The 18,332-nt window shown below is 43.3% G+C and overlaps 2 protein-coding genes across 3 annotated transcripts; one reads left to right on the top strand and one right to left on the bottom strand.

The window, feature by feature from the left end:
• Positions 1–1,283: 1,283 nt before the first annotated feature.
• On the bottom strand, positions 1,284–17,679 carry C9H12orf60 (chromosome 9 C12orf60 homolog). 2 transcript variants are annotated; one of them, XM_076940701.1, is made up of 3 exons: positions 16,891–17,679; positions 15,378–15,470; positions 1,284–4,756 (listed from the first exon to the last, which is right to left on the bottom strand). In XM_076940701.1, the coding sequence occupies exon 3, from the start codon at positions 4,730–4,732 to the stop codon at positions 4,001–4,003; it is 732 nt and encodes a 243-aa protein (XP_076796816.1). In that variant the 5' UTR covers positions 4,733–4,756; positions 15,378–15,470; positions 16,891–17,679; the 3' UTR covers positions 1,284–4,000. The 2 variants fall into 2 exon arrangements, with proteins under 2 accessions (XP_076796816.1, XP_076796815.1); XM_076940700.1 differs by lacking the exon at positions 16,891–17,679 and having other exon boundaries at positions 15,378–16,878.
• LOC117714695 (single-pass membrane and coiled-coil domain-containing protein 3-like) lies at positions 6,804–15,380 on the top strand. Its single transcript, XM_034511287.2, has 2 exons — positions 6,804–8,423; positions 14,488–15,380. Exon 2 carries the CDS (start codon positions 14,502–14,504, stop codon positions 15,177–15,179), a length of 678 nt encoding a protein of 225 aa, XP_034367178.1. The 5' UTR covers positions 6,804–8,423; positions 14,488–14,501; the 3' UTR covers positions 15,180–15,380.
• Positions 17,680–18,332: the final 653 nt, after the last annotated feature.

The raw sequence follows: 18,332 nt of genomic DNA, 5'->3' as shown, positions 1-18,332 counted from the left end.
GGACTTTTAAAAGAAACGTCTAGACAAGGTATATAGTGAGGTATTTCTCCTGGTGATTTCATTGAAATGATACAAGTATGTCTTAGAGTTTTACTGCTGTGAACAGACACCATGACCAAGACAAGTCTTATAAAGGACAACATTTAATGGGACTGACTTAAAGGCTCAGAGGTTCAGTCCATCATCATCAAGGTGGAAGCAGGACAGCATCTAGGAAGGCATGGTGCAGGCAGAGCTGAGAGTTCACATCTCCATCTGAAGGCTGCTAGTGGAAGACTGATTTCCAGGCAGCTAGGATGAGGGTCTTAAAGCCCACACCCAGAGTGACACACATACTCCAACAGGGCCACACCTTCTAATAGTGCCATTCCCTGGGCCGAGCATATACAAACCATCACAAAGCATATGTTGTCTGCGTATATAAAAATATCCTGAACCATTCTATTTCTGTCATAGTGCGGTGTTCTCTTTAATAGGCCCATCTGATGTTCTGTGTGTACTCTTTCAGTTAAAACAGCAGAATGGCTTGGAGAATGACCCATTACTTTCATAGGACCTAGATTCAACCCCAGCATCTACATGGTCACTTTCAGCACTCTACACTTCCAGTTCAGGGAATCCAATGCTCTTCTCTGGCTTCTGAGGGATAACGCATGTAGGTGGTACACATATATGGTACATATATGCAGAAGAACATTCATAACTTAAAATAGGAAGAAATAAATCTTTTTTAAAAAAAATAGTGGAAAAAATTTCTGGATAGTTTACTTACAAAATTGGGATTTTGGGATTTCTTTCTCCAGTGATCTGATTCCAGTTGATTTAGGTTGAATTAACTCATGTTCCTTTTTAAATAGTTTGTTCTTTTGTATTTTGAAACAATGTTCCTGAACTCCAGGCTGGCCTCAAACTCCCTACTTAGCTGAGATGGATGCTCTTGCACTTCTGGTCCTCCTGCCTCCACCTCAGGAACGCGAGGCCTGCAGGTGTGTGCCGCCAGGCCCAGTTTTACTCAGTCCTGGGGATGGAGCCAAGGGGTTAGTGTAGACTAGACAAGCAGTTTTACAACTCAGCTATATCCTCAGCCCTATCTAATCTTGATTTAATGAAATTCAACAGTCCTTAGCTTCCTTGTCAAATGCGTAAGGACAATAGCTCTACAGCCACCAACATCTTACACGTAAGTATTACAAAGACAATGAAATATGATTTTTTAATTTCCTTTTTATTTAAGTTTTTATACATTTTGATCATGTTTTCTACTTCCCAAACTTCCCAGAACCTACCCACCTCTCTATCCACCCTACTTCATGTTTCTCTCCCTCTCTCCCTCCCTCCCTCTAACTTTCTCTCTCTCTCTCTCTCTCTCTCTCTCTCTCTCTCTCTCTCTCTCTCTGTCTCTCTCTCTGTCTCTCTCTGTCTCTCTCTTTCTCTCTCACTCTTGTTCTCACTCTTGCTCTTTCCTTCCCCCCAACCCCTCTCAAAATGATCAATTCAGGCTAATCAAAAGAACAAACAAAGCACCAATTAGAGAAAAATAAAAGTAAAGCAAAAAGCCTACAAAAACAAACCTAACAAACAAAGATGGAGGGTGCTTTGTGTTGGCCAACTATTCCGGGGCGGGGCGTGGGGCCTGTCTGGAGTGTGGTTGATATACTCAGTATCACTTTATTGGAGAAAACTTATTTTCTCTTTCCAGCAGCTGTAAACTGCAAACAGTTCCTTGGTTAGGGTATAACTTTGTGTCCATTTAATCTTTTCAGTGCCCAGATTGCAGTGTGACTCCTCTCCGAGTAGACCACACTCACACACATGGAGGTCCCCTGCATGTTTAAAGTATATATCAAAAATACTCTTTTAGTAAACGGCGGCTCTTCCTGGAGCAGCCCACACCTATGCTCTGGGTATGTCTTTCCTTCTGAAAACTTCTGTCTGTCTTAATCGTCCATCTTTCCTAAGCTCCAACTCTGTGTCACACTGGCCACTCCTAAAACTGTTCCCTGCATTGAAGCCACTATTCCTTGTTTGGCCTGAGGGGAGGTCCCCTAAAATATTAGAGAAACTTTTTGAATTGCTGTCATTGGAGAGTGCAGCTGTGCCTCCTCTGTGCACACTGACAAAATACCTATCCTTTTTAACTGCTAGTATCCCCTTACCTTAAGACCTTAGAGAAAGCAGACGGGAACAAACTGTGTGCTCTGGTCTTATTCAGGTAAGCAAGAAAATCATATTGCTATCCACCCATTGTTTTTACTTAGTCCTAAGTACATCATATCAGGAATATCTACTAGTTTATGATAGTCAAGACGCTGGACATTACGGAAATTGTACTGAGGCAGGAGAGGAGGGCTGAGAGAGGGCCAGGAAAAACCAGACACAAATGAAGTGGAAACTTTAAGGGGTCTCTGGAAAGTCAGTGGTCTTAGAAGGTGTTCTGCTGGGGCAAACGCGTGAAGGAGTGTTTTCCTGAAGTGGACACAAATGCAAGAATATGGTAGACTTGTGGTGGAAGGTTTAGCTGAAGAAGACACAGGAAAGAGGATGTTCTGCTAAAGCAAGCACATGAAAAGTCATATGGTGAAGGACTCTTTGCTAACAACACACATGTATTGGTCTACCTTACATTGCACAGTTGAGCTGCATCTGTTGGGACTCTGTGGACTTGGGTTGACTGGACTTGATGGAAGGCAAGCCCTGCTGAGGCAAGGCACATGGAGGACTCATGATGTTTGCAAGGTATAAAGAAAGTGTAAGCAAGACTCAATAGAGTGATGGAGACAGAGTTTGGCTTGCTGGTACAGCCAGCTGTACAAAGCTTATGGGTCTTGCATCTTCTCTGATCTTCACTTCCCGAGGCGCACAGCCGAGAACTACTCCTGGTGTTCCTCCGGGACCCACCTGGCGACTCAAGCCGAGGCTGAGACCTGGCTGACACTGCTAGTTTGTGCCACCTCTACTGATTCCTGTTTGCTATCCTAACTTTACCTAACTGGACTGCTGGTGTATCTGTGAAGTGTTTGCGAGTGGATCAATCTGCTGCAGCCTGCTAACCTGTGAACTAAGCTGATTTCCAGACAACAAAGACTTCACTCCAAAAGAACCTTTCTATACAGGTCCACTTTTCTTCGTTTCTTTCCACAACCTCTGGTAGGTGGTGGCTACAAGGGAGGTTAAAGTGTTTAAGAACCATCATTTAAAAAGGGATTTGAAAAAAATTCAAAGTCATATACAAGGGCTGTGTAATTATTATATAAAGCAAACTTTTAGCATAAGGGAAGACTTTGACTCCCTTAGATAGGACAGCACAAAAGCCCATAAAAAAAAACAAGTGAGAAAGCTGGAACTATGCAACTGTCCCATCAAGGGTCATGACCCTCCCAGATCAACACCATTGAGCTTCTAACCTTCCCTCCCAGCTCTGGCCTACTTCCTCTCCTGAAAGCACATCCTTTCTTAACAAACTGTATTTCTGCTACAGGATAGATTTCTCTCTCCAGTTTTTTGTCCCAAGATGCAGGAACCTTGAAATCCCAACAAGGTAAACATGAGACTCCACTATCAGCCTGTGTCAGTATGACAGATGAAACAGGGTTTATACACTTCCTAAGCATGAAGTCATTCCTTCTGGATTACCATATGGTATAGATTACCATATGGAAATGAATAAATTACCATATGATAATGCCAACACTTACCTGGACTTCACACTGTTGCCACTGGAGATACACTTGTGAGGAGGAGCGATCGGTAGCTCTAATTCTGCTTTAAGAATAACAACTTATTTAGAACCATCCCCAAGTGTAATGCTGCCTCGATCCTTACAGCACTGCTGTATCGAGCATGCTTTCTTTGGTTATTCCCTTTTTGTTTAACAAGCAGAACTACAGGTAAGCGCTTTGCCAAGTGATGACTCTGCCCTCCGGTTCTAACATACCAAATACATAGCATCAACGGAAGAGGATTTGAGTTGATTTTCATTCAGAAAGGAACGCATTTTCGTCTACTTGCCCTGAGCCTGCGTAAGTACAGAGGTGTCCCCTTCCATGGTCTTTATGAATTTCTGGAGAACCTGTAAAGTCATCTCCATAGTCTTGACAAACTGTTCCAGTTCATCTGCAGCTGCTTCTACTGGCTTGTGGGCATTCTCGGTACTTAGCACATCTTGCAGCTTCTTCAAGATTTCCTCTGTAATGGCTTTGGGACATTCTGGACTCGTGCTTTTTCCAGATGTGGTGGCATCTGATTGTTCTTTGGTCTCCTCTCTATAGAAGTCACTTAATCGAAGACCCATGATGGGAAACTGCATCAGGAGTGAGAGAGAAGTTTCTAGATTCACAAGAATGTGACTGGTCTTGAGGAGCATGGCAGCACCTGATGCCTGGATGTTTTTTAGCATTTCTTCCGCGGTGTGGTGTGGAGTGATGTTGGCACACTTCTCCGCGGCAGAAGCCACAGCAGTCACCACCTTGGAACACAAAGGCTCCTTTTGCGTTTGTTTGTGCTTTCCATCCACCATCAGTTGCATCTCTTTAAAATTTTTGATCATTTGTTCAAAGAAATCTTTAAGGCAGCTCTCTTCGTTCAGCTTCATGGGGAGGATCTGAGTCTTCATCATGACGTTAAATAGTTCAACAAACCTATTTATGAAGGAAGCCAGATCTCGTATGTGGAAGAAGAATAGTTTGGCAGCTTGAATCAGTCTCTCTTTATCCTTCTCTGACTCAGAAGACATTTCTCCAACAAACAAATTTCAGCCCTGTTAAGCAAAGCAGAATCCAAATGAAAATTAAGCATAGGAGTGGGCATGCAGAGACTGGAAGGATGTTATAAACACACCAAGCTAAGTCTTGACAAGGGTGACAAAGCAGACATGACTCTGGGCTTTAATCAAAATATGAAGAGAAATAATTAGGAGGGTAGAATAGGAAAATCTCACTGAATGCATGCCATGTACACGTTAGGTAGCTAGCTGAGTTAGCAGTCTCGGAAGCCACTGAAAATCAATCCTTCCTCTCACAATCAGCTTTGGATCCCATTTTTAGTTTCCCTGATAACACATTAATTTTAAGAAAGAAAAAAATATCATGGTTGGAAATGCCAGCGAAAAGGCAGGAAGCATCATAATTGCACTTTAAGATTCCAACACATAAAAGGGCTGTGTAGAGCGGCTGTGCTGGTGCCCAGTAAGAGAAGGCTATTTCAAGCTGGGCAGAGTGGTGCATGCCTTTAATCCCAGCAGAGGGAGGTGATTCTCTGTGAGTTCCAGGCCAGCCTGGTCTACATATTGAGTTCCAGGACAACCAGGGCTATTTAGAAAGACCACATCTCACAAAAAGGAACGTGGGGGAGAGGGTCATTTCTTCCTGGTATGGTAGTTTATAGACTTTTTTTTTTCTACTTCTCTTGAATTAGTTTGATCTACTTTGGTTTAAGGCTTTGGGGCAAAAGAATGAAATGTGAGCTCTATGTCTGGCCCTGGACTACAACAGGACTCTAAACTGCCCATGAGAATATAACTTATAAAGATGTACTGTTGTCCTTTCCTTAAGAAGTAATCCACTTGGGCTTATCAAATGCTTAGATAGGACCCCTCGAAGCTGTAACCTCAAGAAACAAGCTACACTGAAAGTCCTGCAACAAAGATGTCCCAGCCCTGGGGAGATGGCTGAGTGAGGAAAATTATTTGGCACACAGAAGACTGGTGACATCAGTTTGATGCCCCCAGAACCTAGGGCAGAAGGAGGAACAGACTCCTGGAAGTTGTCTTCTGACCTCCCCATATGGTAGTACATGCCCCACACTAATAATAACAATAAAATGTAAAATATAAGAGTAATAGTTGATATTTATTGATAAGATATGCTATTGGAAACATGAAACCTCTGTTGTAGGCTACAGGTACTTGATGTTAAACCTGCAGTGTACTTCAGAATATGTACCTTTTCTTTCCCCACTTTCTCTCCTCCTAGATTGGATACTGACCCAAATCCTAATCCTGTTTGTCTTGACACCTGACACTCTAAGCCTTCAACTCCTTCCTCTACAGTCCTCCCCACTCCTCCTCCCCACACAGATCCTCATAAACGTATTTCTAACTCAAAAGCAGGATTTTTCTCTCTTCCTCTTATCCATCATCTCCTTTTAGTTCTCTCCTGTTGATGTGGCACAATTCAGGGTAGAAACCACTGGTCTGAGCTCAGAGTTCAGTGTAGAGATATTATAGAAGCAGGAGCTCCACACACCTGCTCATATATATCCATAATCACAAAACAGAGAGCAAGGAATGCATGCATGCTTGGACTCAGCTCACTCTCTCCACTCTTACACAGTCCAGGATCTCCTCCCTAGGGAATGGTGCCACCCACAGTGGGTGGGTTTTCCCACCCTAATCAATATAATCAAGATAATCCCCCCACAGATATGTCCAGAGGCCCATCTCTCAGGGGATTCTAGATTCTGCCAAGTTGACAACAATAAACATCACATCCCTCCTTCTGGAAGCTGACAAGATTTACAACTTGTCTTCACCACCACCACCACCACCACCACCACCACCACCACCACCACCCCTTTTCTTGAACTCCAATAAAATTGTCTCCAATTCAATTTCCATCTAGGTTTGTTTTTAAATTATTTTATCTCTGAGGCCAATAACCTACAAAAGGTTCTACCATGTTCCTTAATAACATTTGTAAACAAATATTGTGTACTATCCTAAATATACATTCACTTGGAGAAGACAGGCAGGAGCCCTAACAGAGACTACAGGTCTAACCCATCCCTTTCTTCTACATTCCTCGCTACCTTATAATGCCTGGTGTCTAGGCTTGGTACTGTCCCTAGACCCCCTCTGTGCCATACTAGGACAACAGGGCCATGCTCATGCCAAGACAGAGCAGCACAGTGGGTCCAGACAAGTCCTATGATTAAACAGGGAAGTAACTCCCAGATCAATTCTGCACTTAGGGTCAGAGGTAGCTGCATTTCAACTGGAAGGCCTGAGCCCATTACAGCTGTTGGGCCAACCCCATGACAAGCCTAGGAGATGAATGAATCTATAGTCCCCCTGGGAACTCATACCTCAGTGGTAAATAGACTCACACACATGTGGCTCTTTGACCACTACACACTGAGGACAACTGTGTAGGCAAGTACCAAGATGGTGGTACTCACATGGTATGTGTATGAGGAACTTAGCCAAGCAGGCCCAGCTTCAATGCTGCCATATGTGCCATGGATATTTCCTACCTGACCCAACCTAGAATCTGCCAGCACAGCTAGAGATCACTGATGCTGAACCAGGAAATGGAGCAAGCCATTGAGAGAAAGCAGCATCACATGTGGCTACTTGAGAGCCAATGAGATGCTGGAATTGGGAGTATAAAGGTTTACCCAGTTCCTGTAATAAACACATTTCTTTTGCCATTTGCCTAACTCCCAGAATCTGTGTCGTTGACCCTGAGACCTCTTACCCCTATCCCCTAGGGTCATGGTTAGGGCTGAACAGGCATGGCCATAGTGGTACTAATAAAGATAATGCCACCTAAGTGGCTGCCTCAGACCTACACTCCTTGCAGCCCCTGACTCCTCTAGGACCATTGTACGCCATACTTTCCTGCACAGACATCTATCTGTTCACCCAACCTCCTCCCTTTCCTTCCACATTTCTTCCCTTCTCCCTTTCCCTTCCTGGCATCCCTCTGGACACTGGAAACAGCAGACCCAGACATAACAGGCTTAGACACAGGGACTACCAGAGCACCAACAGCAGCTATTACACAAGGCAACCTCTCAAAAGACGACTGGCCTCCCTCCCTTCTCCTCTTCCTCCCATTCTTCCTTCTCTTCTTCCTCCTCCTGTCTCCTCCTGTTAACTGACACATCAAGAAGGCTGACTCTGTGACCCACAGGCTCCCCATGAGCGAATACTTATCTCACCTGTCCTACAAAGCCAATCCTTTCTGTGAATGGGGGTTTGGAGTGTGGGCTCCAGATGCCAAAAAGAAAGATGCAGCAGAAAGGGCAGCCTGGGACAAGGTTCAAGCTGAATACTGTCCAGGGTCTAAATGCCAGAGACCTTGCTAAGGAACAAGGAAAATCTGCCTGTGTAGGGGGTGAGATGTCATTCCCTCTCAGATCTCCTGGCCAAACTGTCTCCATGCTTTCTTACCTCTGCACTGATCACTTATGCTTCATCACTGCTTGGAACATCAGCAGATTGTATTACAGGAAACAGAAATATTCTGAAAACTAAGCCAGGCAGAAGTGGCTATAAACCAGATGGGCAGAGGGACCCAGCAGACACCAGCAAATCCTGTGGCTCATCACATTCCACCAGAAGCTTCCAGAAGAGCCCACAGGGAAAACCCTTCAACAATACTCCTAAGCAACGCAGGGGACACAAACTTGGGAAACACAACAAGGTAAGTGATGGGGAGTCTCCTACACTAGAGATTAGAATACCCTGAGGGACAAGACTTATGGCCTTCAGAATAACGTCAGTTATGAGTGGCTATATACTGTGCCAGCTTTGGTTGAGGGGCTCTCAGGGCATGCTTTGGAGATTCCCTCCTTGAAGACACCAGGGAAGGAAGGATTTTATTGACATATGTAAGACTAGATCAGTGAGGGAGAGAGGCAATGAAGACATGAATTTTAGGAAGGCTGGAGAAGGACTCCATGGTACTCTGTGAAAGTGTAGTCCTTGTCTGGAGGATGATCTGTGTCTTCTGCGTCACGACTCATAAACTGTCTTGAAAGATGAAGGTGGCTCTTACTTGAGCCAATGCACAGCCCTTGCCTGTACTCCATGAAGTTGTTCATCCTTTGATACACTCTGTGCCTCTAAGCAGCCTTTGAGGGGGAAACACAGTGTTTCCCTCAGAAATGTCTCAAGTGCACAATGAAATCCTGTGATAAATGCTAATGAATAACCTTTACAGGATTCATTCTGCTCAGAATTATGAGATCATTCTGCTCAAAATTTCAGAGGAAATTTAGAGGAATTTGTATCAGAAACTGTGCCATTGCATCAGGATTAACTAAAAACTGAACACTATGACTTTGATTTGAATTAAGTGAAGCTCAGGGCTAGACAGCTACTAGTCTTTCTTTCTGCATAGCTTCTGACCTTGTGTGTTTGCTGTGTTCACTCACAAGTGCACACAAGGAGGGAGACAGCAATTCATGAGCTGAGAGAACACTAGTAGCAACATCAGCACCTCTGCTGTGTGTGTGTGTGTGTGTGTGTGTGTGTGTGTGTGTGTGCCTGTGTGTGTGCTCCTGTGTGTGCATATATGTAACACAGCACACACTTTCTATGGAAAAGCCTCACTCCACCCTTCATAAAGCCCTGGCATAATGAACTTCCCTGTACCTTGCTTCACCCCAGCTTTACAGATGATCAGAACAAGGCCATCTTACTCTTACATGACTCAGCTCTACTATGTCTTCCACTTTACTGAGAGAAATCCCAGGGCCTCATCATTTCATCTTAAATGCATGCAGTTTCTATTCTTCAAAAAACAACCCTGTCTGAAATGTATCCTATGTTCCCCATGTGCAACAAGACCATAGCAGAGAGAGACCAGCATCATGGCATAAACATTTACTGTGGGTATCAGTGGAAAAGCTTTGAAATAAAATTTGAATACGTGTTCAAGACAATAAAAATTGTAGGGTCAGCAAGATGGTCAGAAAGTAAACATGTGGGCTAAGCCTGACATCCTGAGTTTGTTTACAGAAGTCACAGGGTGGAGACACCTGACTCCCATAGCTGCTGTGCTGTGGACAGAGACACCTGACCCCACAGCTGTGCTTTACTTTCATGTCAAACAGCTCCTAGTCCATTGTCTTTCTACCTATTTATTCCACAAAAGAATGTGGATGATGTAGGGAAAAATAAACTATGAATATAAACATTACAGATATAACACAATTTGAGGTTTATTGAATTATGATATTTAGAATAGTTTATGTAACTAATATACTGCTTATAAAATCAGAAGTACAGGAAAGTAAATGACTTAAAATAAGAATACCATTATTGCTACAATTTTCTTGTTATTACAACTTTTATGCACATAGATAAATTTTAGAAATAAAAACACCCAAGACAACAGGATTGCAGATGTCTTTCTTCTACTGTTTAAAGGTTTATACGATAGTGTGATTGTGTTATATGTAAGATACTTTATCAGTTGCACTTTTTAAGGTCTCAACATTATAATGTGAGCATCTGCCAACACACGTATCACATGTCACGTTCTATGAGAAGTTTCCTGCAGTCCGCTCCATCCTACTTTCTCTCTTTAAGTTCCTGTAGCTCTGGGCAGAGGATGCACTGTGTTCTCTAAAGTCCCTGAGAGGTTGGATTTGAAAAGTGACAGCAAGATGAGGTAGGACAGCAAGAAAACAGGAAAGAACGAAGCAAAATGACATATATGTACAGAAGGCCAAAAGGAAGCCCATGACTCAAAATGGAGACCTAAACTTAATGTAAATCAACAATTTAAAGCAGGATAAACAAGGCCAGGTGTGAGAGAGCTGGAGATGCAGAGACAAGATTTCTGTGAGTTTGAGGCCAGCCTGGTTGACAACAAGAGTTCTGTGCCATCCAGGGCAATAATAATAATTAATAATAATAGTAATTGCTGACAATTACTATCCTTTATCATGGAATGTCATTTTGTTACAGGAAGTAAATCACCAACATAGTAGCATGAAACTAACCTTAACTTTTAGAAGTAATCATCCTTTCTTTTACATTTCTCATCTTCTTTCTTTTTTCTTTCTCTTGAGACAGAGCCTCAGGTAACCCAGGTTGGCCTTGAACTTACTGTGTAGTTGAGGCTGACCTTGCATTTCTGGTCTTCCTACTTTCACATCTCAAATTCTAGGACGGCAGTTAATCATTAATCACACAAGACTTCTCTTGGTCTCAAAACTCCTGCTTTAACAAGCAAACACTCACATCAAACACACTGTTACATACTAGAGCCCACATGTAGACCAAGCAAGCACAGCACAATCACTTCAACAAGGCTGGAATGAGATGGGACTCCCAGAAGCCATGAGCTCCACCTGCCGGGTAGCAACCCTGCTGCAGGCTCTGCAAACATGAATAACTGTGGGAACTGCACAGATGCTGCAGAACCAGAGAACAAACAGAACTCTTTCACTGACAAAAAGCACTGGTATGTGATTTCTAACTCTATAAAAGCTTAAATAAGGCATCCATATTATTTAATCAAACGTGTGTTAACTTAACCTGAGGCTGCTGGTAATGCCACAATCTTCAACAGTCTCCAGGGAGGCGACTGTCAAAATGTACTGAAGTGGCAGAAGGTATAAGCCCAGAAGCCTCTCATGGTCCTACTGTGTCATTAGAACGATCCGTGAGCTTTGAGAGGACTGGCTAATTGCATGGCTCCCATTCCACTGAGTGGAGCGGTCAGATTGGGATTCAGAAGCAAGTTGTTGAAATCAGAATGGCAACACCACACATAACCAACTGCCAGTTCTCCAGGCACTGCTTAACCATCAAGTAGATATTTAAAGGTATCAATTCAAAGGCCCACAAGATGAGAACCTTCCTGGGTGACCAGGTGTCTCCACCTAGTGGCAGTATCAGTATATAGTAAGAAAACATGTAAATTGTTTAAAATTTGAATTTGCACAAGTCAAATCTCCTATTTCCAAGTGTTTTCCAGTTTGACATCGTTGTTAACAATGTGTTAACTTGCTAACTGATCAGAAATGCCAAGAGAGGGGCAGGTCACTGTTTCTTCTTTGTGTGTCACAGAATCATAGAAAGGCGCTCCTGCAAATTGTGTTGAACACAAACTACAAACAAGAGTAGTTCCAAGACATTAACTGGCTCTAGCTTCAGTGCTAGGGCAGAGAACATTTGGTTCTTCTAAACTCGCTCTGATGCACTGAGCACAAGATAACCTGTTCTTTAAACAGAGGACAGAAGGAGAAACAAGAATGGAATACCGGTTGGTCAAGCCAGTTACATGCCTTGTAAGACACAAACAGAAAGACCAGCTTACCACACAGACAAAAGAAAAATGATGTGTGTGTGTGTGTGTGTGTGTGTGTGTGAGAGAGAGAGAGAGAGAGAGAGAGAGAGAGAGAGAGAGAGAGAGAGAGAGAGAGAGAGAGAGAGAGAGAGAGAGAGGTTAAGAGAGAGGTTAAGAGCCCTGCCTGCTTTTTCAGAGTACTTAAGTTCCATTCCCAGCACCCACATGGAGGCTCACAACTCTCTGTAAGCCCAGTTCTAGGAGATCCAATGTCTTCTAACGTAGCACATACGTGATTCACAGAGATACATACATGCAGAAAAAGCAAGCATACACCTAAGAATAAAATAACTATAAAACTTGTTGCTGACCGCACTGCCCCACACTTGGGGCTAAGTGCTCTGGTCCAAGGGGATCAGATAACAGGGTCTAGCAAGGGAGAAAGTAGGGATGGAGGGGCAAGAGACTCGAAGAATGGAGACAAGACATGGTGTGTGGTCAAGCCTCTAGTCTCCCTTATTGAAAGGAAATCCTGGGTATTTATAAGCACAAGCAGGGGAACACAACTGAAGACTCTTTACCACATGTGCCTTGCAGATGGGGGCACTAACAACAAAACAAGGTATGTGGGATAAACAAGATGTTTATCAGAGTGTGCTCAGCTGTTGTAGGCTGTTGAAAAACAAGTCTCTTGTCAGGGTATATGGCTCCAGATGGCTGCAAAGATGATAGCTGCTTTCTGCTAGGAGTCGGTTCCCAACAAAAACTAACCATTGTGGGGTTCAACAGAGATGACCAAAGGCCAGTCACACAGAAAACATATTCATGGTATGCACATTAAGTAATTTGGTGTTCTTCCTGTGCTCAGTGTTTCAGGAAAACAAACGCAGAAAAATATGTTGTTGCCTCTCTAAACAGAAGGTGCTGTCAGCCACAAATACACGACCAAGGAGTTCCCTCCCATTTAGCCCAGTTAGCTTATGCGATTTCCTAGAGCCTCTGTGAGATGACATTGCCTTCTCTTCTTCATTTTGTTTTCAAAACAAGGTTTCTCTGTGTAGCCCTGACTGTCCTGGAACTAGCTCTGTAGACCAGGCTGGCCTCAAACTCATAAAGATCTGCCTGTTTCTGCCTCCTCAGTGCTGGGATTAAAGGAATGCAGCACCACCACCCGGCCACCATTATCTTCTTTCTGACACACACTGTAGCTTTTCTTAATAATGGCTGTGGACAGAGTGTGGTTGCTGTTACCAGCACTGAGGAAGCTGAGGCAGGAGAATCACTATGAGGTTGAGGCTGTACTGGGCTACCTAGTGAGTTCATGTCAGCTTGGGTGACAGTTACACCCTCTGTCAAACAAAAGAAATGTCCACATGCAACACAGACTATACTAAATGTTTCAATGTGTCAAGAGTCCCAGACATGATCAGAGCCGCCCTGTACTCAATGGTGTCCACTGTCTCCTCTAACCACATTTCCATCTACAGTCGTGAATTTATACTCTTGTTCTGAGGATGTTTTTTGGGTTTTTTTTTTTTTTTTTTTTGAAGCAGGATCTCATTCTGTTGTCTTGGCTAGTCTGTAACTTGCTATGCAGTGCAGGCTGGCCTTGAAGTCATAGAGATCTGCTTGCCTCTTCCTCCAGAGTGGCAGAATCAAAGGCATATGCCACCATGGCTGGCTCATGAGGAATTCTGTTTTAAAGATGTTACTATTACAGGGGTGTCCTTTTGGGATAGTCCTTAGGTTTTAAAAACAATTTTGCCCATAGAAGTATATAATGGCACTAATATCTACCTTCAGTATTTAATTGTAAAATTATTCATCAGGGAGGGATGAGGTGGTTGTGGGAGGGTTACTGAATGTCATGGTATGCCTGTAGAGGTCAGAGGACACCTGCTAGAGTCATTTCTTTCCCTTTTTCATGTGGGTCCCAGGGAGCAAACTAGGCTTTTCAGGTTTGTGAAGCAAGCACTGTTACCAACTAGGCCTCCTGCCAGCCCTGGTGTGAATATCCTAAATTATCAAATACATAAGCACTAAATTCATATCAGTGTTACTGAGACACCAGAGATCTTTAGACTATTGATTTAACTCAAAATTCTTGGGAATAATCTGATAAACACAGAGTGGTGGCTAGGGATTGGGAAAATAAGTAATGGTGGTCCAGAGCTAGCCTCTGAAGGGCTGAGTGTTTGTGGATGCTTTTCTGGCACTCAAGAAGCTCTGGGTTTGACCCATGGGAAAAACCCAGCAGAGGGATGCAGGCCTGTCATCACAGCTCATGGGAATTAGATTCTGAAGGATCAGGAATTCACACCTACCTTGGACTACATGAGATCCTCTCTTAAACAAATCAAACCTGCTGAGACCTCTAAGGCAGTCTTTAGCTATGGCCACTTTGATGGCTGCCTGGTTAGAGTCATACAGGTATTCTGAGCTGACTTCCTGTTTGATTTTTCAGAGACTTACTGAACTATGGCCCAGAGTGACTTCCTCTACCCACAAAACCCAGGGAGGCGACAGGAAGTGAGCCGCCTTCACCAGCAGTTGCTGGACTGCTTGTCTGACAGCTTCCAGGTCACCAACAAGCTCACAGGGGTTCTGAATACCCACTTGGGTTGCAGGCTGGCCTTCATTGAAATGAAAAGCAATGGAACCATCAAAGAAAACTGTGACATCATTATCCAAGCTGTGACAAAAATCCAAAAGGAACTGCAAAAGATTGACGAGGCACTGAAAGACAAACTGGAGCCAACCCTTTATAGAAAGCTTCAGGATATTAAGGAAAGGGAGACAGAGAAGATTGCCATCGTGCAAAAGGTCATTTCTGTCATCCTGGGAGAAGCTACATCCGCAGCCAGTGCAGTGGCCGTTAAACTGGTGGGCTCAAGTGTCACAACTGGCATCATTAACAAGCTGGTCTCTGTGCTAGCTCACATCGGGACGTCTCTCCTTGGAGGCATTGGTGTTGCAGTGCTCAGCCTCGGGATAGATATGATCATTCAAGCCATCTTGGGAGCAGTGGAGAGAACACAGCTTCAGGCAGCCATCAAAAGTTATGAGAAACATCTGGAGGACTTCCAGGCTGCCTCAGAGAAGTACCACCATGCCATCACTGAGGTCACCACTGCAGTGAAGCACCAGTTCAGATGACCAGTCAGGTGTCTACACTGGGATAGTCTGTGCTTCCCTCTCTGGCACCATGCTTATCTCTTTAGGTTAATTCTCCATGTCTCCAACAATGTGGATAACCATAAACAATTTGGAATGCTTGGGTCTTGGGTCAGCAGGGAGTGCCCAAACCAGCTCTACTGGACCATCAGGGGATAAAGCTCTCTCCAGTTTTCTTACCCTGTTGTCAGAACCACTGAGGTGTAAAGGCATCAGAGACCAGCAGGCACAGACCATTGCTTCCTTGTTCCCAGGCAATGTCCTCAAACATTCCTGATAAATGGAGAGACCATTCCCATTACCTGTTTCAAACATCACTTATGTCTAATAAGTCATACTTAATAACATCAGAATAGACATGCACATGTGGCCTTCAAATAAAATAGACATACTTTTAATATGTTACCATCAGATTAAATACAATTGTCTGTAAACTTGGAAAGACTGCAAAACCATATCAACAGTTTCTTCCACCAGATTAAATACAATTGCCTGTAATTTAAAAAAGACTGCAAAAGAACAAAAACAACATTATCTTCAATAATAAAAGGAAGCAATGTGCCTGTGAGCTTCTACTCATTACAAAGTTTATCTGGATGGATTTGGGGAAAAAATGAGATAATAAAAGTTTTGTCTATAATGCAGTTAATATGGACCAACTGTCTGTCATGTATCACTTCAGCAGTCAAACACTCTGGAACACTTTAAAAAACAAGTAATAAACTGCAGTGATTCCTGCATAAAATACATTAGTGTGAGGAAAAAGACTCACTCTCCATTAAGAACTTGTTGATCAAAGGAAAGTAAGTAATTTCAATTTTCCGGGGGTATAATTTTATTCTCAATACCACCAGAAAGAGGCAGCTCCCTCTGCCTCAGAAAGCATTAGCAGACCTATGTTAATTGCCACCTGAAACCAGAAAAAGGAGAAGCTATGAAGGCCTATTGATCAAACTTAATTTCTGTAGAGACAGCATTTGTTTTCTAAACCCTTCATCCTACCATTCTCATTGACCCACTTTTAGGGTCTACTTCAAAAATCATTATATGTGAGGATGCTGTGAACATCCCTGTTATAGACGTTTTTGTTGTTGTTGTTGTTGTTGTTGTTGTTGTTGTTGTTGTTTTAAGCACAAAAAAAATCACTGGAATAAAATACTCGTTATATCAAAAAAAAAAACCTCTTACAGATGAAAAATTGTAACTAGCCATGTAACTTTTTCGAATGTATTAATTTCTATGTTGTCACTGCTTTTATAAATGAGTTTCAAAATAATACAATTTGAGTCACCTTCAAAGTTTATTACCTGGTTTGTATGTTATGAACCAATAGATCTTGCTATTGCTGACACTCAAAAAGTAATCAAAACAAGAATGAATGACACACCCAAGCATCATGGCTTATGACTGTAACTCCATCAATCAAAATGATGAGGCAGGATGGGGAGATGGGGCCAGCCAAGGCTATTTACTTTACTCTTATTTTGTCTGGCCACATAAAAGTTTGGCTAAAGTATTGGTCCGATGTTAATTGTTAGGGAACAAATGCAACCATTCTAAACATTAATATACACCTCCATCAAATATCTTTTGTCAAAAATTACCTTATGACCATTTTCTGTAAAGGATGCTGAAATGAAGTTCCAAAATAACCAAGTATGAGCTTTATAAAGATTTCATTTAAAATGCTTACCTTTAAGGGGAAAAGGTAGAGAGGAGTGTTAAGGAATGAGGGTGTAGAAGGGAAGGGAAGGAAAGGAAAGGAAAGGAAAGGACGAAGACCTCCAGATAAATCAAGTGTGTAGATGACATCATAAAGGAGTCTGGGCTGATGAAAAGACCTGTCAGAGGGTTGTGTACCAACTTATCCTCCGGAAAATCTACAACATGTACCCTGTTTATCTTTTAAAATATACATTTTCGTGTAGATTATCAATTTGTGGGTCTCGCTCAGGCACTATTTGTTCATATCATCATATGCTGTGTGTTTAGAGGGCTGATGTTTGCTGAGCTATTTAATTCGGTGCCCAGTGTTATTTGGTAACTTGTTTTCAGTGGAGGTATTCTTGAAGGACAGCATCCATTTACACCCGGCAACTAACACAGAATCAATGGACGACTCAGAACTGCACGTGTACCGGTACCGGGACTCTCCAGAGAAGGCGCTGCGGGAAATACGTCGGAATTCCGAGAGTAATTGGGTCAAACAGCAGCTTCCTTACTTTTTATTCTTATTAGGCTATACTAGTGACAATCCACAATGCTTCGGAAAGGGGCCGGGCTCTTAGCCTAGTTATCCAATCGGATATTAAATTAGAGCGGAAGTAACTCTGGCCCCGGTGTTATACTCTCTATGGTCTCAGTACTTGGCAATGTGTTGAGACCGTTGTCCGCGGGTACAGGAAGTGACGTAAAGCTGGCGGAGACGCTCGAGGTTTCAAGAGCGAGGTCCCTGGGTGGTTGACCGAGAGACGGAGGTGATGTCCCCTTCGCAGGAAGTACTCTGGACCGCCCGCTAGCTGCTCTGGCTGTCCGGGGAGGCTCACGGACTAGGTGGTCTGATTTCCACGATCCTCCCCGGGACCTGCGACGCCTTCTCAGAAACACTAGGTCCAGGGGCCGCGCTCTTCCTCCGCTGAGCCGAGATCGCGGGAGCCACGGGTTTCATGGCTCTGCGGCTGGCGGGGCGCTTGTGCTGTCTGGGTTCCCATGGTCTTTTGATCGCGACTCTCCCAACTACTTCTTTTAGGAGAGTCGCTTTTGTAGACGAAGGTACTGTGGTCTTGTAAAATTCCCCTTGACTGGTGATTGATATGTTTTTAGTTGGGGGGATAGGGAGGTCATAAACGTGAGCCTGATTTAAAAACGGAAACACTAAAGATACGATCAAAAAATTAAAAATGTTGTATCCGTGCCTTTTTCTAGTTCCTTATCATCAGTACCCCAGTCTTCCCTTCCTCCCAAAGTCCTGCCCCTTCTGCTTCCTGATAAAGAAACATTTATAAAGAAACAATCGACACCGATCAGTTCTGAAATATCTGGGAAGTAGCAGGGAGCCGGGCAGTTGAACGCTTGATGAAAGACGCATTAACTCAAACAACTTACAAAGTCTCAACCAAGGAGCCAAGGGAATTA

This window comes from Arvicanthis niloticus, chromosome 9, assembly GCF_011762505.2.
Source record: "Arvicanthis niloticus isolate mArvNil1 chromosome 9, mArvNil1.pat.X, whole genome shotgun sequence".
NCBI lineage: Eukaryota > Metazoa > Chordata > Mammalia > Rodentia > Muridae > Arvicanthis > Arvicanthis niloticus.
This window is presented reverse-complemented; position numbering and strand designations above follow the sequence as displayed.